This window comes from Tupaia chinensis, unplaced genomic scaffold, assembly GCF_000334495.1.
Source record: "Tupaia chinensis unplaced genomic scaffold, TupChi_1.0 Scaffold000086_1, whole genome shotgun sequence".
NCBI lineage: Eukaryota > Metazoa > Chordata > Mammalia > Scandentia > Tupaiidae > Tupaia > Tupaia belangeri.
In genome coordinates this window covers 5,528,377-5,551,078 of record NW_006159548.1, presented here as the reverse complement: position 1 = coordinate 5,551,078, position 22,702 = coordinate 5,528,377, and the positions used below count along the sequence as shown (strand labels likewise).

The window sequence follows — 22,702 nt, the reverse complement described above, 5'->3', positions numbered from 1 at the left end:
TGCATCAGTTACATAAATGCTGCTAAATTTGGTGCATTCTTCTTTCCATAGCTTTTCCTCTTCAACTTCTATCCCTTTGTACAAAGGTTTCTGCAGCCCCACCAAAGAGGTAAGATGCCCACTGGCCTTTTCTTTGGTGTTCTTATCATTAGAATAACCTTCTGAAGTCTTTTGCTTTGAAATCATTAAGGAGTGAACTTTGTTCAGTATCTGAGAAGGGAAGAGAAACCCTTATGTTTTCTCTTAAGGGAAACAGATTCGTTCTAGAATATGCCATGGATTACTTATCCTGCTCAACTTTTAGAAAGCTTTGTTTTCGGAAAAACAAATAGATTTTTCTTTTTTTTTTTTTTTTGAGAGGTTTTTTCGCTATAGGGCGCGTGCGCTCACCAGACAGACAGAGAGAGACATAGAGACAGAAAGTGAGAAATCACCCCCCAGGGGGGATGACCACGCCACAATCCCTTCTCCTCCATTCTCCTCTCGGGATCTTGGGCACACACACACGCGCGCCTGGCGTGAGTTTTAAGCCACCAGGTCCTGGACGCGAACCGCAGTCGACTACGTGGGATTCCAGCGACATAGCCATTACGCTAACTGCTGGTTCCCAAAACAGATTTTTCAAAGCAAGTCTTATAATACAATAAACGTTCATGTGGAAAATTCTAGAAAAGATGGTTCACCTCTTAACCATAACTTTGTAATAGAGGCTAGGACTTTATCTTACCATTCTCATTGCCCTCACGTGCCTTCTTAACTAAAAATGACCTGAAAATGGGAAAGAAGAGATGTCGGTTTGCCTTTGAACTTGAGCCAAGATAGACCATTTATTATGTAACAGGAGCCAAGCACTGTGCCATGTGTTTTTTATACATCATCTCATCTAGTCCTCACATTAATCATGTAATGTGTAGAGAGAAGAGAAAAAGAGATCAGGGTCACTCAGCAAATAAATGGGACATCCGGATTCACCGCACTTCCTTCTTTTGCCATTAGGTTTTTGCCATAAGGGCATATGTGCTTGCCAGAGATAGATAGAGACAGTGAGAGGGAAAGTGAGAAATCATCCCCCTGGGGGGATGACCATGCCATGATCCCTTCTCCATTCTCCTCTTGGGATTTTGGGCACACATGCCCAGCATGACTCTGATACGAGTTCGATAGTTGAACCGCAGTCAGCCATGTTGGAGTCCAGTACCTCACCTACCCTACCATCTGCTGGCCCCTGTGCTTCCCTTCTGAAGGGATTGTGTGTGTATATTTATTCCCTCTTATAACAAGTATTTAGTGATTTCTGTGCCAGGCACTGCACTAGACACCAGTAACTCCGTGGTGAACATAAAGTAGAGGCCTTACCCTCTTAGAGCTTACATTCTAGAGGGATACAGATGGTGGTGTCCTGGATATGTCCAGGTAAAGAGAAAGCAATCAGTAAGGACCATAGGGTCCTCAGGTGGGTTCTGTGTTAGATGTGCCATCTGTAAAGCTCCTTTGATAAGGCAGCAATGGAGCAGGGACCTGGAGGAAGTGAGAGGTGAGCTGTGACGATGTCTGGGGGCTGGGTGTCCTGTTATAGCCGCCATGTGCTATAATCCTGGCTGCGGAGCGCTGAACTGACTGTGCCTTTCTGACCTTTCATGCTTTCAGAAGTAACAAAGATCCTTCTGTTTGCTGCCCAAGCCTCACATCACCTGGTACCACCAGAGGTGAGAACTCTTTTCCTACTTCAGGATCTAGTGCATGCATAGCAGTACCACTGGTATGTCCATCAGGGTCACCTTCCCCATGGGATTTCCTGTCCCCCCACCCTCATCCTTTTCTAAGTGAGTAGAAGACACTAACTCTTAAAGATAACAAAGAGCAGTTCAGTTGTACAATTCATGGAAGGAGAAAGTTTGTTTTGGGCAAATCATTGAGAATTCTGGTTTTGTTTAGTAACCAAATTTTATGCTAGGGGAGGGAAAAAACATTAGCTAATGGTGATTATTTTTCAAAGCTGGTAATTCCATTCTTTGGCTAACATAGCATTGCAACAGCCTGGGTCAACGCAGACGGAATTTTTTTCACTTGTATTGAAAACTGATGTTAAAGGAGAGTAAAACTTGGGGCCAGCCAGTGGTGTGGTAATTAAGGTACTGAATCCCACGTGACCAACACTGCGGTTCGAGTCCTAGACCTAGTGCCCTGGAAAACATGCTGACACATGTGTGTGCATGCCCAAAATCCTGAATGGAGAATGGAGGCGAAAGGATTGTTGCTTGGCCATCCCCGCTGGGGGGTGGTTTCTCTCACTTTCCCTCTGTCTCTATCCAGCATGCACACATGCCCTATGGCAAAAAAAAAAAAACTATTTAAAAAAGGAGAGTAAACTTAGTGTGAGGATAGCCAAGAAAAGCATTGAACTCCAAAGTGAGATTTTTTATTTTAGGAGTTTTTTGTCTTATGGCACATGCACTCACTAGAGAGAGAGAGATAGACAGACAGACACAGACAATGAGAGAGAAAGTGAGAAATCACCCCCCAGGGGGGATGGCCACATTGCAGTCCCTTCTCCAGGGATCTTGGGCACACACACACACACACACACACACACACACACGTGCCTGACATGATTTTGAAGCCACTGGAGCTGGGATTCGAACCATGGTTGGCCATGTGGAAGGCCAGTGATATGACCACTATACCACCTGTTGGGTCTCCAAAGTGAGGTATTTTTATCTCAGTTTTCTTTAGTCTTGATTCCTTCAGACTTCCAAACTAAACATGTAGGGGTATTTCCAGTGTGAGTAATCCGTTGTCTTTTCATCCTCGAGCATTGAATACATGTGGATGTCTTACTGCCTCTCGTCTCTTCCCTTGTTCCCAATTCAGATCATTCACTCACTGCTCATGACTGTGGCCAACAATTTTGTCACCGACAAGAACTCCGGGGAAGTCATGACAGTGGGGTATGTAGAACGTGGTGGGGGATGGTAGATGCATTTTAGTGAACTGGATTTGCGTCATTACCAACGTGTAAGATTTCAGCTGTCCCAGTGGCCTTCAGAAAAGCAGTTTGTAATGTATCTGTTTTCTCAGAAGGTTTAGTATTTTTATTTTGTCAGAATTTTTGAGGAGGAAACCATTTTTATTTTGTCAGAAATTTTGAGGAAAAAGATCATTGTCCTGCTAATCAGCATTTTGGTGTTTTTTGTTTGTTTTTTACTAGTTTTATTCTTTCAGTGACAGTTGGCATTCTAGTATGACTCTCTTTATTCTCTCCCCTGAATTCATGTCTTACTCTGGAAGAAATTATTTAATACTGAATCACTCTAGTTTTTGGGCAGTCCAGTGGCTCTTTTGATGAATTCAAAACACTTAATGAGTATAAGCACTGGTTAAGAATAGTCTGATCTGTCGTAATAAGTCATATGTTGAAAAGATTTTTTAATTTTTTTTTTTGAAAATATTTCTGGGAATAAAGCTCTTTAACCTTTATTTGACCTAATCCTTTCTCTGCATAGAGTTGGAGAGTAATACTGCTACAATTCTACTTGCTGGACAGTGTTTCTTACTCCACTGTTAGAGAAAATGGCAGAAATTGTCTGAAATAAAAGCCTTCATGAGAGCTGCCTGCCTGCACATTTCTCTGTCACATGCAGTTTTAGAGACCTACGCTGTGTAAAACCCAATGTGTGTTCCTCTGGATTAAACTTTTTAGGAAACCTTCTTGAACCACATACATTGCCATTTTAATTTTTGTTTTCATTATTTTTCCTTTTCTAGAATCAATGCTATAAAAGAAATAACAGCTCGAGTGACAGTGGGAATCAATGCTATAAAAGAAATAACAGCTCGATGTCCTCTAGCCATGACTGAAGAACTTCTCCAAGACCTGGCTCAGTATAAAACACACAAAGATAAGAGTAAGTCGCCCGCTGTTGTCTGTGAACAAGAGAAAACACGTGGCCCACTTTTCCTTCTCTGTACTCTTTGCTCCAGAATTCTAATTCCAAGCATTATTTTATAGATGTAATGATGTCTGCTAGAACTCTGATTCATTCACTGAATCCTCAGATGTTGCAGAAGAAATTTCGAGTAAGTGAAACATGCTGTTGGTCTGAAGGTTCTGAGCTCAGAAGGTGAGAGTAACCGTCTACAGCTCGAACTTGAGCGGTAGTGTCTGTGATGCTTCATGGTGAGTGCGCGGTGCACTCCGTGTTTCCCTTTATGCTCAGAGTACGATTACCCCATTGCCACAGTCCTACATAATCTGCAGCGGTCCCTGTGCTCTTTGCTGATGACTGAGTCCTGAAGCCCTGTTAGGCTGCTTCACCTTGAAAACTTTGGACGTCGTACACAGATTGGGATCATCTCTAGCGGATGCCGGGATTGAACAGGCTCTTCTCCAGCTGCATACAGCCTCTTCCAAGGTGGAAGGCAGGCGGGGACCTGTATGTAACAGAGAGAGAGAGGTGGTGTTTTTGAGTTAGCCTCATAATCGGCAGTTTCTTGGTCTGGATCAAGAGTGAGAATATAGTGACCACATTCCGACTGGGGGATTTACTCCGATCTGCGGCGTAAGCTGGCTGTGTCTTGTCATTTGATTACCTCCATTTTTTATGGTGCTCTCTTCTGAATTCGGGAGCCTAGAGATCACGGTTTTACCTTTCATGATGAATGTTTTGCCATCTGAGCACCTGACTCTAAATGTCTTCTTTAGGGAAAGCCTACAGAGGCTTCCAGAGAAGCCAGAGTGCAAGAATATGGAGAATTGGATGCTAAAGATTACATTCCAGGAGCAGAAGTTCTGGAAGTCGAGAAAGAAGAGAATGCTGAAAACGGTGAAGGTTTGCTTTTATTTTGCCATTTTTCAGGGCAAAATCACTCCTGCCATTCTTTATAGATCTTTAAATCTTTATGCTGTTTGGACATCACCGCATACGTGTGCTGTGTGCCAAGCACAATGAAATGTATTGGGGATCAAAAAACACGGCTCCTGCTTTCAGGAGCTCGTAGTCTAGTTGAGGAGAGGCCTCTTCATGTCCTGCAAGTTGGCTCCTCCCTATCAAGGGCATGCTATTGGACACTTGAGAGAGATAATGGTATTATGTTTGCTGTGTAGAAAAAAATTACGAGCATTAGTCTTTACACAGTTTTCTATTTTTAGGGATCTTTGCTATAGGGTACATGCACTTGCCACAGACAGAAACAGAAAGTGAAAAATTACCCCCGTGGCGGGAATGGCTGCAGTCCTCTATCCATTTTCCTCTAGGGATTTTGGGCATGTACACACACACATGCCTGCTGTGAGTTTTTAGCCACCAAGTCCGGGACTTGAACTGTGGTTGACTACATGGGAGTCCAGCAATGTAACCATTACACCATCTGCTGGTCCCATCCAGTGCAATTTTGATAGACATGATAGTTTTAGTGGAAAGAACATGGGCTCTAGAGTGAGGTATGATGTTCATGATTTTAGCATACAGTGCATTCCTAGCAATGTGGCAGGGGGAACGTTGTTAACGCCGAGAGTTTTTTCTTTTGTATTGAGCTGTGAGAGTTGGAGAGAGCTATCGAGAGGTTTTGTCACATGGCAGATACTCGGGCAGTGCTTATTCTCCATTCTTAAATGAACTAAATCAATGTGACCAGTGTAACAATAAATACTACTCAAGTCTTTGTCAGTAGGGTGTCTATCCAGGGTTCGCTTTCCTGCTTTGCTATTGCTTGATGTATCTCAGCTTGCTGTGAGTACTCAGCATACAGTGGTAGGAAAACGTGTGCTCTTTTTACGCAGATGGATGGGAAAGTACCAGTCTCAGTGAGGAGGAGGATGACGACGGCGAGTGGGTTGATGTGCACCACTCCTCCGACGAAGAACAGCAAGAAATTGTAAGTTGTACAGCTCTCCCTTACAAGCACGTCGTTCTTACAAGTTGTTAATTAACCTGTAACTTATTCCAGGCCTCGTCGGGAGAATGAACTTTGGGCGGCCAAGCTCTCACTCGAGCTAGTAACCATGTGAGCCTCTGTGTGTTTTCCAGGCCAAGAAGCTGAGCAGCATGCCCATGGAGGAGCGGAAAGCCAAGGCTGCAGCCATCAGCACCAGTCGAGTTTTAACACAGGAAGACTTCCAGAAAATCCGCCTGGCCCAGATGAGGAAAGAACTTGATGCTGCCCCCGGGAAAGCCCAAAAGAGGAAATATATTGAAATCGACAGTGACGAGGAGCCCAGGTAAAGCACACATCCACCAGGTCTTTGGTCAGCCCCCATGGCAATGAAAGCCTTAGGGAAAGGGATTCTACCCACGTTCCATTTTCTTTTTTCTTTTAACCCAGGGGCGAGTTACTTTCTCTTCGGGACATTGAACGCCTTCATAAAAAGCCCAAATCTGACAAGGAGACAAGACTGGCCACTGCCATGGTGAGTGAGGCGTATTATTTCCCGTTCTTTAAACAGTAAGCAAATGAAACAATATATAATCTAGGACTTGTGTAATAACAGAATGCAGTTTTTAAAATGTTTTAAATAAAATTGTTATTGACATGGTATAAAATGCACAGATAGCAGCTGGTCAGTTGGATGAGTTCAGACAGCTTGTAGCCAGGTCACCACCTCTCAAACCAAGAGCCCTCAGAAGCTCTGTTATCAGGAGGCCTGGCACATGACAGACGCTCCTAGGAATGCAAGGAAATGTTTAGTCATCAGTGAAGAGCCAGAGCTGGCCGTAGTTTGCCTCTGGCTAGTGCTGGAGCTATTTAGGGGTGGGTTCTGAAACCTATTTAGATAAGTTTCAAAACTCACGTTCTTCCTCCTCCACGCCTTTGCATACACTGTCCTACTTCCCTTCCCCTTGTGCCCCTACCATGGATACCTTCATCCTGCCAAAACAGCATGCTGTCCTCTGACCCCACCAAGCTCAACTGTGACCCTTCCTTCTGCTGAGCCCCCCCCCCTACACACACACACACACACACACACACACACACACCCCCCGCGCCATAGCCCAACGAGGATGACGACGGCGAGTGGGTTGATGTGCACCACTCCTCCGACGAAGAACAGCAAGAAATTGTAAGTTGTACAGCTCTCCCTTACAAGCACGTCGTTCTTACAAGTTGTTAATTAACCTGTAACTTATTCCAGGCCTCGTCGGGAGAATGAACTTTGGGCGGCCAAGCTCTCACTCGAGCTAGTAACCATGTGAGCCTCTGTGTGTTTTCCAGGCCAAGAAGCTGAGCAGCATGCCCATGGAGGAGCGGAAAGCCAAGGCTGCAGCCATCAGCACCAGTCGAGTTTTAACACAGGAAGACTTCCAGAAAATCCGCCTGGCCCAGATGAGGAAAGAACTTGATGCTGCCCCCGGGAAAGCCCAAAAGAGGAAATATATTGAAATCGACAGTGACGAGGAGCCCAGGTAAAGCACACATCCACCAGGTCTTTGGTCAGCCCCCATGGCAATGAAAGCCTTAGGGAAAGGGATTCTACCCACGTTCCATTTTCTTTTTTCTTTTAACCCAGGGGCGAGTTACTTTCTCTTCGGGACATTGAACGCCTTCATAAAAAGCCCAAATCTGACAAGGAGACAAGACTGGCCACTGCCATGGTGAGTGAGGCGTATTATTTCCCGTTCTTTAAACAGTAAGCAAATGAAACAATATATAATCTAGGACTTGTGTAATAACAGAATGCAGTTTTTAAAATGTTTTAAATAAAATTGTTATTGACATGGTATAAAATGCACAGATAGCAGCTGGTCAGTTGGATGAGTTCAGACAGCTTGTAGCCAGGTCACCACCTCTCAAACCAAGAGCCCTCAGAAGCTCTGTTATCAGGAGGCCTGGCACATGACAGACGCTCCTAGGAATGCAAGGAAATGTTTAGTCATCAGTGAAGAGCCAGAGCTGGCCGTAGTTTGCCTCTGGCTAGTGCTGGAGCTATTTAGGGGTGGGTTCTGAAACCTATTTAGATAAGTTTCAAAACTCACGTTCTTCCTCCTCCACGCCTTTGCATACACTGTCCTACTTCCCTTCCCCTTGTGCCCCTACCATGGATACCTTCATCCTGCCAAAACAGCATGCTGTCCTCTGACCCCACCAAGCTCAACTGTGACCCTTCCTTCTGCTGAGCCCCCCCCCCTACACACACACACACACACACACACACACACACACTCCCGGCCCCATTACAGAACTTGACGGCCATTTTTCATTTGGACTGAGTTCCTGGGAGCCAGGACTTATCCTTGCATCCAGTAGAGTGCCTGGCCCAGAGGAGACATGTAGATTGATTAGATGACTCACCACTGAAGCGTGTTAAGTAAGAAGAAATATTGATCTTTCTGTGCTAATAGGCTGGTAAGACAGACCGAAAGGAGTTTGTAAGGAAGAAAACGAAAATGAATCCATTCTCCAGTTCCACAAATAAAGAGAAGAAAAAGCAGAAGAACTTTATGATGATGCGGTATAGCCAGAATGTCCGGTCCAAAAATAAGCGTTCTTTCCGAGAAAAGCAGGTGAGTTCAGCCTGAAGCTTGGGTGGCCAGAATGGTACTGACCTTCGGGATGGAGCTGTGCCTTCTGAAGACCATGTCTTATGGCTGCCTTGGGATGAATGGGAGCACTGCTAGAGAGCAGTGAGGTGGTAATCAGGGCATGTACGTTCCTGGCCCGCTTGGTTGCATTCAGCTTGTACCCAGAAGGGATCCGTTTCCCTCCTCTCTAAGTTAAGTGAAGGAGTACAGCTAGATTAACCCTGCACTTCTTTCCCCTACTAAACTTCTCTGATGTTTGAGCTGGAAAATCAGTATCAGAATCAATTGCAATGTTATGCCTAGTACTTTGCAAAAAACAATACTTTTGTGGGATAATATTTTAGCAGTACTTTCAAGAAAGCAGTGCAGGGACTAGATGGCATAACGGTTACCTTGCTGGACTCCTACATGACCCACCACGGTTCAAGTCCTGGACCCAGAGGCTTGGAACTCAAGCTGGGCATGTGTGCCCAAAATCCCAAGAGGAGAATGTAGAAGAAAGGATTGTGACATGACCATCCACCCAGGGGTGATTTCTTGCTTTCGGTCTTTCTGTCTGTCTGGCTCTCTCTGGCAAGCACACGTTCCTTATAGCAAAAATCTCTCCAGAAAAAAAGAGAAAGCAGTATAAAATAAACAATTATGTTATTGACTTGAGCCTTCCCATATGTACACTTTTGCAAAGGCTTTATGTTCATAGATTTTAGAATTTCATTTCATCCATTTGTGGCCTTCAAATGATAATCCCATGCTGCTTGGGTGGCTTACTTATCCCAGAAATGCAATTAAAACACATGTATGCTTTTGTGTCTTCACCTCCTGGGAGTGCGCCAGAATATATTGAAATGTTTCCTGAAGAATCTTAGAAAGTCAGGTCCAGGGTAAAATAGTCCCACATGCTGAACCAGTGTTCCTAAATAGCTAGCCAAGGACAAGCCTTCCAGGACTGCATGTGAAGGCCGGCCCTCCAGGACAGTGCAGTGTCTGCCTGAGTACCACATCAATATTACTGAACTAAGGTGCCATTTAAACTGTGCGTTTAATCTTTCTAGTTCTAAACTGTGTTCAACACCATCATGTTTTGTTTTTTTAAGGGTTTTTGTTTGTTTGTTTGTTTGTTTGCCATAGGACATGTGCAAACTCCGGAGAGAGATAGAGACAGACAGGGAAAGTGAGAAATCACCCCACCACACAGGGAGAATGGGCACTCTGTATTCCCTTCTTCTCCGTTTTCCTCTTGGGATTTTGGGCATGCATGCACTTGTGCCTAGTGTGATTTTTCAAGCTGCTGGATGTGGGTGTCAAGCCGCAGTTAGCCATGTGGGAGTCCTCTGCCTTAATCACTGCTCCACCTGCTGGTCCCCAACACCATCATGTAAATAATAAAGTGACAGCATATTTAATAGAAGCAGTTGAAAGTGGGATAAAAGGAAAAGTGCCGTTTAAGCTTTTAAGTACTCTGAATTTTGCCACCATCTCCTACATTTAGAGTTGAACTGACTGAAATCCATGAGCCTGCCCTTTACTGCCCATCACGACATTGTGCGGTTGAGGAAAGAGTAGCACCCGGTTGGTGGCCTTGCTTCTTTATGAGGTTGCGGGACCTTGCGACATCTTAGCTGACACTTCCCCACCCTCTGCTTCTTCTGCTTTTTAGCATGCATTTTGGGGGCATGATGGAGAAGCAAGCTCTGTTTTGTACTTTGTCGGCACTTGTGTGTCATAAAACATCTCTCAAAGACAAAGAGTATTTAAGAGTAAATTAGTTCATTGGACATAAGCACCTACTGGTTCAAGAATGCTTTTCCAGCCCAGCCCGGGTGGCATAGTCCGTGGCTTACTGGACTGCAGTGCTGTAACACGTTTGTCTGCGGTTTGGATCCCTGAGTCAGCCTGCAGACGTGGGCATGTGCACAGTCATCTCTAGGTTCCTGGTTTGCTCTATCCTATGTTTTACTTTAGACCAGCATTGCTCAATAAAAACATATGAATTACATATATAGTTAAAATAAATGAAATGAAGTGAATTTTAATTATATAACTTACTCCAGTTCATTCAAAATAGTATAATTTCACCACATAATCAATGGGAAATTTTCGAGGTATGTTACGTTCATGTCTTTGAACTACCTGAAATGCAGTCTGTATTTCCCGCTGCATCTCAATAGACTTGGCCACATTTCCATTCTCGGTAGCCTCATGTCGGTAGTGGCTACCCTGTCGGACAGTGCAACTATAGCACGTTCCCAGATTGTCTCATGTCCCCAGGTGCCCTGGAAAGGAACATCACACTTCACAACCCCCTCTATTCTTCGGTGATACTTCATCGGTTGAAATGGAAAGGTCTTACCATGGCTCGAACATGTATATGAGGTCTTCCTGTAAATTTTTAGAACATATAAAAAGAGGCGACTTGAGATTAGACCAGAAAAGTAAAGCACGTGATAGAGAGGGAGAGGGGAGCTCGCAGGGCCTTTAGACAGGGAAAGGGAGAGGAGAAGATACCTGTTCCCTTTGTTCACGGGATGGCCTTTCGGGGGAAGGAGCGAGATAACGTGACAATAGCCTGTGAGTGGTACTGAGCTTAAGGAGCAGAAGCAAACTCAGGTTGCCGGCATTAGCTGCACATCGAGTTCTTACCGTGCAGCTTGACTATTCTGGAGCTTTCCGCTCAACTCATTTCATCCACGTGCGATATGGTATCATGTGTAAAATTTTTTTTTTTCCAGCTGGCGCTACGAGATGCACTTCTGAAGAAGAGGAAAAGGATGAAGTAACCTGAAGCAAGTTTCCCATTCCAAGGAGAACGCTAAGTTTGAGTCTTTGCTCTAGGAATTAGTAAACTGAGGACTGCTTGCTTACATTTGTGAGTTCAGGAGCACTATGTTGTGAAAACTCCAGTAAACCTGGTAGCAGTTTGGTGTTTCTGTTTGGATATGGGTCGTGGGGATGTAAATAACGGTGCTATAAAATCGTTTTCATTTAGCATTCATGTGAAAAGTTATTGAGTGCCTACTAATTCTCACTGTAGAGAGAAAAATGAATGCGCCCTACCCACTCCACACGGCATTCAGAGTGGGGGGGCGGGTGTACATATGTGTGTTTACAGTGCAGTGTAAATAGTGCTCTGTAGGGGTAGGTCCATGTTTCTGTGGCGTCACGGAAGCCTTGTGGACTAACTCTGCGGGGACAGGAGTTATATATTCTCTGAAAACAAAACAGGACAATGTTACAAGAGTAAGAGGTTCTTACTTGTAAATAGGCTTGCCTGCGAACGCAGGTCCCTGCTATACAGATCGTGGGCGGGCAGCTTGTTCGGTCAGTCCAATAGCATTTTGTTTTGAATATGGCTTTCTGGTTAAGATCGCACTTTTTAAGTTGCCTTAAGTATAAATAGTGACTCTGGAATGTCCGTAGATCCTTTTTTGAGCTGCCCACCCTTGAAGCCTGTTTCCTCAACCTGCCTTAAGCATTCCCAGTCCGCGTTTGCCTCTCTCAGGAGAAGGTGTGTAACGTCAGGTGGGTGCTGTGTGGGGGGCGGTTTGGGTGGTCCCCGGGTGTGCTCCAGTCAGTTTCAGGGGATGAAGCTTTTGCATTTGGAAATAGTTGGGTGCCTTTTGCATCAGATTTCTGAGATGATACTGTGTAGATGAGATGTTCTCTTACTGATGAAGTAAAGAGCAGTTTCTTGTCTACTCGGAATTAAAAGCAGCTCCTAAAATCACTTTTCTTATTCCCTTTCCAGTTTTTCTGTTTTCTTTGCTCTCAGTTTCAGCAGTACTTGAATGAAACTTCTTGACTATCCCCAGGGTGCCCAGATCACTGTTTGGGGATTACTCAGACTGTCAGTCCCCAGCAACTCTAATGCTTCACAGGAAGTCTCCAATGCAAATTTATGTATTACAGACCTGAATCTGCTCCCCCACCTTTTTTTATATTTGTAAATATTTTTTCTTTGAACAAAATCCCAGGGATACAGAGAGAAAAACAAGCACCTCCCACAGGGTCACGCGGTGAGGTCCTCTTCAGCTTTCCCAGCAGCCAGAATCACAGGCACGTGCGCCCCAGGTATATACAGGTCAACCCAGAACGAGACCCCCTGGTCCCTGTGGCTTCCAGCATCACAGAGTCTCGTGCTGCCCTCTGCTTCTGCTGCCCTGGGCCGTGGGCCCTCTTTTGCATCTTGAACTGGGTGTGTCTCAATGTGTCTGGATCTAGACAGTGAATAAAATTCAAAATGGTATGACAGGATTTATGGCTTCACTGCAAACTGGGTGGTGCTTGGAAGCTCTCTCCTTCCCTGAGGCCTCCACCCTGTAGCTGTCAGGAAGCCACAGTCCATTCTGTGTTCCGACTCCCCTCTTTCTCCTGTGGCCTTAGCATGTGCTTAACTAGCCCGAGGCTTGTATGCAAATCAGACACCTGGTTTAAAGAGGCACATTCTAAACTTACTTCTTTAACCCCACACTATCTTACTCTTTTCTGATTTCCTTTTATTATTTTATAAGTCATCTCTTGGGAATGCGTTCCTTTTTTGTTTTGCTTTTTATCAGTTTGAAGATCAGCTTCTCACCGTGTTGACGGCCCCAGTAGAGACTAAGTGACCTTGAAGGGTGACTTTCATTTCGAAGAGGTCATTAGTATCTCAACTTGAAATTCTCAGTCTCAAATTTTTGTCAGCCTTGAGAATTGACCCGTTTCAGGAATGCACTCACTCTGCCAGAAGTCAATGTGTAACAGCGGTAGAAATCTGCGGCCGGTTTGTTATCTGTGTGATCTTAGCAAGTTCCCCCTGTAAATAAGCCTCACATGAGACCAGGATTTTGTCTGCTCTCTGCTGGACTCTTGCTGCTCGTTCAGTGTCTGATAGGGAGGCGCTCGGCAAATATCTGAACACACATTTAATCCCTGTAGTTCTCTGCCTGTAAATGTCGTACTGTCTACCTCCTTGACTAGTTTGAGAAATAATGTCTGTAAGCACTTAGTATGTTTTTGGCTACAAAGTTTTCAGTAAACTTGTCATCAAAGATTATATATCTATTGCATTGTTATTTTTTTTTACAGTTGCTACAAGTATTTGTTTTAGCCTACGAGATGCACTTCTGAAGAAGAGGAAAAGGATGAAGTAACCTGAAGCAAGTTTCCCATTCCAAGGAGAACGCTAAGTTTGAGTCTTTGCTCTAGGAATTAGTAAACTGAGGACTGCTTGCTTACATTTGTGAGTTCAGGAGCACTATGTTGTGAAAACTCCAGTAAACCTGGTAGCAGTTTGGTGTTTCTGTTTGGATATGGGTCGTGGGGATGTAAATAACGGTGCTATAAAATCGTTTTCATTTAGCATTCATGTGAAAAGTTATTGAGTGCCTACTAATTCTCACTGTAGAGAGAAAAATGAATGCGCCCTACCCACTCCACACGGCATTCAGAGTGGGGGGGCGGGTGTACATATGTGTGTTTACAGTGCAGTGTAAATAGTGCTCTGTAGGGGTAGGTCCATGTTTCTGTGGCGTCACGGAAGCCTTGTGGACTAACTCTGCGGGGACAGGAGTTATATATTCTCTGAAAACAAAACAGGACAATGTTACAAGAGTAAGAGGTTCTTACTTGTAAATAGGCTTGCCTGCGAACGCAGGTCCCTGCTATACAGATCGTGGGCGGGCAGCTTGTTCGGTCAGTCCAATAGCATTTTGTTTTGAATATGGCTTTCTGGTTAAGATCGCACTTTTTAAGTTGCCTTAAGTATAAATAGTGACTCTGGAATGTCCGTAGATCCTTTTTTGAGCTGCCCACCCTTGAAGCCTGTTTCCTCAACCTGCCTTAAGCATTCCCAGTCCGCGTTTGCCTCTCTCAGGAGAAGGTGTGTAACGTCAGGTGGGTGCTGTGTGGGGGGCGGTTTGGGTGGTCCCCGGGTGTGCTCCAGTCAGTTTCAGGGGATGAAGCTTTTGCATTTGGAAATAGTTGGGTGCCTTTTGCATCAGATTTCTGAGATGATACTGTGTAGATGAGATGTTCTCTTACTGATGAAGTAAAGAGCAGTTTCTTGTCTACTCGGAATTAAAAGCAGCTCCTAAAATCACTTTTCTTATTCCCTTTCCAGTTTTTCTGTTTTCTTTGCTCTCAGTTTCAGCAGTACTTGAATGAAACTTCTTGACTATCCCCAGGGTGCCCAGATCACTGTTTGGGGATTACTCAGACTGTCAGTCCCCAGCAACTCTAATGCTTCACAGGAAGTCTCCAATGCAAATTTATGTATTACAGACCTGAATCTGCTCCCCCACCTTTTTTTATATTTGTAAATATTTTTTCTTTGAACAAAATCCCAGGGATACAGAGAGAAAAACAAGCACCTCCCACAGGGTCACGCGGTGAGGTCCTCTTCAGCTTTCCCAGCAGCCAGAATCACAGGCACGTGCGCCCCAGGTATATACAGGTCAACCCAGAACGAGACCCCCTGGTCCCTGTGGCTTCCAGCATCACAGAGTCTCGTGCTGCCCTCTGCTTCTGCTGCCCTGGGCCGTGGGCCCTCTTTTGCATCTTGAACTGGGTGTGTCTCAATGTGTCTGGATCTAGACAGTGAATAAAATTCAAAATGGTATGACAGGATTTATGGCTTCACTGCAAACTGGGTGGTGCTTGGAAGCTCTCTCCTTCCCTGAGGCCTCCACCCTGTAGCTGTCAGGAAGCCACAGTCCATTCTGTGTTCCGACTCCCCTCTTTCTCCTGTGGCCTTAGCATGTGCTTAACTAGCCCGAGGCTTGTATGCAAATCAGACACCTGGTTTAAAGAGGCACATTCTAAACTTACTTCTTTAACCCCACACTATCTTACTCTTTTCTGATTTCCTTTTATTATTTTATAAGTCATCTCTTGGGAATGCGTTCCTTTTTTGTTTTGCTTTTTATCAGTTTGAAGATCAGCTTCTCACCGTGTTGACGGCCCCAGTAGAGACTAAGTGACCTTGAAGGGTGACTTTCATTTCGAAGAGGTCATTAGTATCTCAACTTGAAATTCTCAGTCTCAAATTTTTGTCAGCCTTGAGAATTGACCCGTTTCAGGAATGCACTCACTCTGCCAGAAGTCAATGTGTAACAGCGGTAGAAATCTGCGGCCGGTTTGTTATCTGTGTGATCTTAGCAAGTTCCCCCTGTAAATAAGCCTCACATGAGACCAGGATTTTGTCTGCTCTCTGCTGGACTCTTGCTGCTCGTTCAGTGTCTGATAGGGAGGCGCTCGGCAAATATCTGAACACACATTTAATCCCTGTAGTTCTCTGCCTGTAAATGTCGTACTGTCTACCTCCTTGACTAGTTTGAGAAATAATGTCTGTAAGCACTTAGTATGTTTTTGGCTACAAAGTTTTCAGTAAACTTGTCATCAAAGATTATATATCTATTGCATTGTTATTTTTTTTTACAGTTGCTACAAGTATTTGTTTTAGCCCTCAAGTCCATTTTGGGGGGGACGAGTTTGAGATATTTTTAGGGCTACTGAGTGGCCTAAAACTATGCGCAAACCCTGTGTGCAGGCCCTCTCCTAGGTGCTGTGTGGGTTGCAAACACAGTGTTGGTGCCTTACAGAGACTTTCAATGCAATGAAGGAAGTAGATTCACAGAATGGCTTTAGAATACAAGGCAGTTCATAGCGTATTAAAAAGCCACAGTCACACAAATAAGCAGAGGAGGTGATGGATACCTGAGCCATCTTTATTCACGCAGCATCACATCGTATGCCATAAATATATATCATTCTCGATATTTAAAAAAAAGGTACAGCACCAGCTGGGGCCTTCTAAGGAAGGAGCTGTTCAGCCAGCAGGCGGGTGCAGCCCTGCTGACAGAGGGGTGGTGAGCAGGGCAGTAGGAAGTGCATTCCGGAATCATCAGACATCAGGTAAGCGGCTGGTCCAGGCCGGGCACCGCAGCACGCACCTGTAATCCCAGCTACCAGGAGGCTGGAGCAGGAAGGGCACGAGCTGGAGGCTGGTCTGGTAGCATCGCCAGACCTTGTCTAAAAGAGCTGGGCGTGATGTCATGTACCTGTAGTCCCAGCCGGGAGGCTGAGACAGAACAAGGGCAGCAAAATCCTGTCTTTTAAAAAAAAAAAAAAAGGTAACAAAATTTTAGTATAATATTTTTTAAAGATTATGGTTAATATAAATTTTATTGATATTCTAATTATTTAAAAATGTATAATCTATAATAGTATTGTATCATAATTCTAACTAGAAAGTTGAATCAGCTATTTTTAGGTAACACATTTTAAAATGGCATGTAAAGATAATGTAATTTTGTCACGTGACATTTTTTCATGCACTGCTTACATGTTTTTGGAATGTACTTAATGAAATTTATGAAAGACCTTTAATATCAACTAGAAGGCAGGACAGTGTCTTGTATCCTTATTACTTACAGAGTCAACGCTCTGGAAATAACCTTTCTTCTAGTCTTTGGTCTGCAATTGTTTGAAAATACAAAGAAAAGCAGAGAACACAGTTTATTTTTATACTTTTTTATTTCCTTTTTTTTTTGGAGAGGTTTTTGCTGTAGGGCGTGTGTGCTCACCAGAAAGAGAGAAACAGAAAGCGAGAAATTACCCCCCAGGCAGGGATGGCCATGCCACAATTTCTTCTCTATTTTCCTCTCGGGATCTTGGGCATGCACGCACATGCGCTCGGCATGAGTTTAAGCCACCAGGACTTGAACCGCGATTGACTACATGGGAGTCCAGTGACATAACCATTATGCCAACTGCTGGTCCCTTATTTTTATGCTATTTAAGTAGCATAAGCTTGTATTTTTATAGGGCACTCCTTATGTGGTAATCTCATTTCCTTCTTTAGACTCTACTTTTATGTTTTTGTCAGTCCAATCTCAAGTGGTACTGGTTAAACCAACTGGGATGTATCTGTATGGTGGAATATTATGCAGCCATTAAAATGTTTGCAGTAGGAAATGCTGATTGTAAACGAAAAGAACAAAATAACAAAGTACTACTACAGTATACCAATTATACCTGTGAAACGTGGGGAGTAATAAAAGCCCTAAAGGAGATACACAAATACTAAGCATAGTTTTCTTTGGTGTTGGGATCATGTGTGGGGTTGTTTTCTTCCTTTGGCTTTGCTTTCTGAATCTTTTTACAGTGTTTACTTTTGTGTGAGACACAAAATAACTTTAAGGCAGAGAATAAAACATGTTGCAACCCACTCTTGTGAACTTTCTTTATAATTAGAAGGGGAATGTATCCTAAACCAAGGTAAGGAGTGACTTGAAGATGCTCTAGAGGGGCGGTGTGTCTTGTCTTCTCAAATCCTGTCTTCTCCTTTACTGACTGGGTGCTAGAATCTTTCGTTTGGAGCACTCTTAAACTCTAGCCAGTGATACTTGATCGTAGCAAAAGTGCTACTAGCACAAATAATTCATAATAGGTGGTAAGGACCTAAAAACTAGTCATACTCTTTGACTCACACCCTACTTCTAAAATCCAGTCAAAGAAAATAATCCAAAATATGTCGGGTTTTTGTGGCTGTGTTTTTGCTACAATAATAGAGCGTGCTTCTAAAAATATTCTCATTAAACTGAAGTTTGTTTCACGTAACTCAGGAGGTGGACAGTTGACGGCTTGGGTTCCGCTGCCTGGTGATGTCATTGGGACCCCAGGCACGTTTTCCACCTTGCCATTCTTAGTGTGTTGAAGGCAGACTGGATTATTTGGATTAGGACTCCCAACTGACACTGCTGCACGACCGTGTGCACGTGTCAACAGTGCTGTGCCTCGGTTTTTCATCTGTCGGACGGAGACAGTGACACCACTTCTGTGTTTAAGGGAGCAAGAAGGGGCACGAGTGCCATTGCCACAGTGATCCCTTTTATGGGGAAATCAGAAGCCTCCGCAGAACCCATCTGACAGCCCTCCCTTAGACTTCATTAGCCAGAGCCGGGTTACCCTGCCAAGGGAAGCCCAGAAAGCAAGAACTGGGATTGTTGACATCCCAGCTGCCGTACAGCATGACTGCTCCCAGAGAACTGCGCTTCCTTTAGCAAGGAAGAAGGGGAAAAGATTTGGGATGACGAGCTAGCAGTGCCTACACAAGCTCTGTGAAGCGAAATGTTCATTGTAACCTAACACTGGCAAGAGTACATGCAAGAAAATGACTAAAATATGGGAACACTTCAGCAACTTGCAGTATAGTTCGGCAGCGCAATATTCAACCATTAAACAATAATCACTTCAAAGAAAGTTATTTTAAACATAAGGTATATGGGAACCAGCAGTTAGCATAATGGCTATGTCACCAGACTCCCAGGTAGTTGACCGCGGTTCGCGTCCGGACTCGGTGGCTTAAAACTCACGCCGGGCGCGTGTATGTGTGTGTCCAAGATCCCGAGAGGAGAATGGAGGAGAAGGGATTGCAGCGTGACCATCCCCCTGGGGGGTGATTTCTCGCTTTCTGTCTCTATGTCTCTCTCTGTCTGGCGAGCGCACGTGCCCTATAGCGAAAACCTCTCCAAAATAAACAAACAAACAAACAAAAAACCACACACAGGGGTGGCCATGTGGCTTAGTGGTTAGAGGAACTGGATCCCACATGGCTGGCTGATTTGAATCCCAGCCCAGCCCAGGAGGTTTGAAAACATGTCAGGCATATGTGCATGTGTGCCCATAATTTTAAAATGAGTAAAGAAAGACATCAGTAATAAATAACAGAATACTACAGTAATGTGAAAAAATGTCATGCTATTGTCTCTCCAGAGACAAAGAGAGAGAGAAGCAAGTGAGAAGCATCCATCCCCGAGGGGGTTTGGCCATACTGCAGTCCCTTCTCTATCCTCTTGGGATTTTGGTCATGCACACACATGTTAGTTTTAAACCACCAGGTCCAGGACTCAAACCACACAGTCAACCATGTGGGATCCAGTGCCTTAACCTCTGCACTGCTTGCTAGCCCCGTATCTAAAGTGATTTTAAAACATAAATTTGTCACATTTTTCTATCTCCAAAATTGAGATATGTTTAATTATTCCTGCAGCCAGACAACAGTCTTGACATAATTGTCATTGCCTACGTATTCATGAACAAGGTCTGAAATCTTCAGTTGACATCTACTCAGACCATAGAAGGACTGATTTTCCCGGAATCCCTTCTTCATTTCTTCCTCCTTTTGGAATTTTGGGCATGCATCCATGTGTGTCCACCATGTTTTTCAAGCTGCTGGGTCCAGGATTTGAACCACACTGTCAGCCATGTGGGATCCAGCCACCTTACACCCTTTTTTTTTTCCCTTTGAAGTGCAAGTACATACCTCCTTTTTTTAAAGAATTATTTTATTTAACTTTATTTAGTATTTTTTGAAAATTTTGACCAGAAAGGGACAGTGGTGGTGGGGAGAAGTGAGAAAGCAAGTCACCAGGTCTGGGACTTGAACCGTGGTTGGCCATGTGGGAGTCTTGGGTCCTCAACCACCACGCCACCTGTCAGCCCCAGTATACTTCTTTAAACTCAGCTACTTGATTTTCTCCATTGGCAGGTGTGTCACAGTGCACTTACAGTTTATCAGGTAACTGCCGTTAATAAAGCTTTGCAAATGAGCAAATCAAGACTTAGATTTTATGGAAAGACTAAGAAGAAACTGGAGCATAGCCTCGAAACTTCAGCCTAGTGTCAGGCAGTGAAAATGAAAAAAAAATCAACTAGTGGCAAGTACAGTCTGATGAGAAGGGAATAGGTCTCCCCGACAGTGAGTTTTCCATGTTTCTTGGACACATTCATTTTGCCCACAAATGTCCATGTTAGCCGTTATGCTTAGTGTGTTTTGAAAACGCCCTGCATTCGTAGGCCGAAAACTCAACTTGCAGCTACAACAAATATCGATAGTCATGAACCACACACAGGGGTGGCCATGTGGCTTAGTGGTTAGAGGAACTGGATCCCACATGGCTGGCTGATTTGAATCCCAGCCCAGCCCAGGAGGTTTGAAAACATGTCAGGCATATGTGCATGTGTGCCCATAATTTTAAAATGAGTAAAGAAAGACATCAGTAATAAATAACAGAATACTACAGTAATGTGAAAAAATGTCATGCTATTGTCTCTCCAGAGACAAAGAGAGAGAGAAGCAAGTGAGAAATCACTCCCCATGGGGGTTGGCCATACTGCAGTCCCTTCTCTATCCTCTTGGGATTTTGGTCATGCACACATATGTTAGTTTTTAACCACCAGGTCCAGGACTCAAACCACACAGTCAACCATGTGGGATCCAGTGCCTTAACCTCTGCACTGCTTGCTAGCCCCGTATCTAAAGTGATTTTAAAACATAAATTTGTCACATTTTTCTATCTCCAAAATTGAGATATGTTTAATTATTCCTGCAGCCAGACAACAGTCTTGACATAATTGTCATTGCCTACGTATTCATGAACAAGGTCTGAAATCTTCAGTTGACATCTACTCAGACCATAGAAGGACTGATTTTCCCGGAATCCCTTCTTCATTTCTTCCTCCTTTTGGAATTTTGGGCATGCATCCATGTGTGTCCACCATGTTTTTCAAGCTGCTGGGTCCAGGATTTGAACCACACTGTCAGCCATGTGGGATCCAGCCTCCTTACCCCCTTTTTTTTTTCCCTTTGAAGTGCAAGTACATACCTCCTTTTTTTAAAGAATTATTTTATTTAACTTTATTTAGTATTTTTTGAAAATTTTGACCAGAAAGGGACAGTGGTGGTGGGGAGAAGTGAGAAAGCAAGTCACCAGGTCTGGGACTTGAACCGTGGTTGGCCATGTGGGAGTCTTGGGTCCTCAACCACCACGCCACCTGTCAGCCCCAGTATACTTCTTTAAACTCAGCTACTTGATTTTCTCCATTGGCAGGTGTGTCACAGTGCACTTACAGTTTATCAGGTAACTGCCGTTAATAAAGCTTTGCAAATGAGCAAATCAAGACTTAGATTTTATGGAAAGACTAAGAAGAAACTGGAGCATAGCCTCGAAACTTCAGCCTAGTGTCAGGCAGTGAAAATGAAAAAAAAATCAACTAGTGGCAAGTACAGTCTGATGAGAAGGGAATAGGTCTCCCCGACAGTGAATTTTCCATGTTTCTTGGACACATTCATTTTGCCCACAAATGTCCATGTTAGCCGTTAGGATCGTTCCAATTTTTTTGTTTGCTTTTGAGAAACTTTTGACATAGGGTGCATGTACTCTGCAGAGAGACAAAGTGAGAACCCCCCTCCCGGGGACAGCCATGCCGCAATCCCTTCTCTTTCATTCTCTTCTCGGGATTTTGGGCACGCACCCACACACCCCTCGCTGTGGTACTCGAACCATGGTCAGGCATGTGTGAGTCCAGTGAAGTAAGCACTATGCCATCTGCTGGTCCCTGTTTCAGTTTTAGTAAAATGATTGTCCCAGCACAAGTTTTTCATCTCCCAGATACTGGGAATGCAAAGGGGAGGCGAGGAAGCTTCAGATTAATGATTAGGAAAGTGCATTTTGGATTCAGCCAGCCTGTCTTGGAGGCAAGCCCAGAGGCTCACTAGCAGTGTGTCCTCAGCCAAGTAACTTCGCCTTGCCAAGCTTCACATCGCCTGTTAGTAAAATGGGGATGAATTAGTACAAGCTGTCTTCAGAGGGCTTGTGGGAAAATGGCATTACTGCGCAGGTTTATTTTGGAGAAAATAAGTGAAGTTCTCGCGTAGTGTTTTTTTTCCCAACTGTGTGTTTCCCATGAGCCTTTTGAAGATCCTTCTAGAACCTGCCTTGGCTTGTCTTGATGGTAAATAATACTGTGTTGGCGAGAATAGTTGGCACATAAATGTCAGCTATGTTTTTAGCTTTCTTAAAAACCAAAAAACTCACTATAGAATACAAATAAACCTTTGAAAAACTTTTGAATGAACTAATGAGGTAGGGTAGGAGTGGTAGAGATCCCTTTGTACCACAGTATGATTTTGCTGATACCCTTCCTTTAAGGCAGATGGCAGGGCTGTTGAAGCACTGGACTCCCAGATGAATACCCATGGGTTCGAGTCCTGGACTTGACAGCTTGAAAATCACGCTGGTGCAAATGTATAAGTGCCCAAAATGCCTAGAGGAGAATGGAGAAGAGACTGCAGCGTGGCCATCCCTCCTTGGGGCTGCTTTCTCACTTTCCCTCTCTCTGTCTCGCTCACTCATGGAATAACTGAA

General features: G+C 44.1%; 1 protein-coding gene across 1 annotated transcript in view; it reads left to right on the top strand.

Annotated features, from left to right (window-relative positions):
• The window catches only part of SDAD1 (SDA1 domain containing 1), a 29,736-nt gene extending 16,188 nt beyond the window's left edge, over positions 1-13,548 (top strand). The window contains exons 12-22 of the mRNA XM_006142947.3: positions 52-109; positions 1,648-1,706; positions 2,872-2,948; positions 3,808-3,905; positions 4,010-4,077; positions 4,703-4,829; positions 5,780-5,874; positions 6,027-6,217; positions 6,322-6,406; positions 8,337-8,498; positions 11,246-13,548. Coding sequence (XP_006143009.1) covers positions 52-109; positions 1,648-1,706; positions 2,872-2,948; positions 3,808-3,905; positions 4,010-4,077; positions 4,703-4,829; positions 5,780-5,874; positions 6,027-6,217; positions 6,322-6,406; positions 8,337-8,498; positions 11,246-11,293 — 1,068 coding nt within the window. The 3' untranslated portion in view covers positions 11,294-13,548. The remainder of the gene's footprint in view (positions 1-51; positions 110-1,647; positions 1,707-2,871; positions 2,949-3,807; positions 3,906-4,009; positions 4,078-4,702; positions 4,830-5,779; positions 5,875-6,026; positions 6,218-6,321; positions 6,407-8,336; positions 8,499-11,245) is intronic.
• Positions 13,549-22,702: the final 9,154 nt, after the last annotated feature.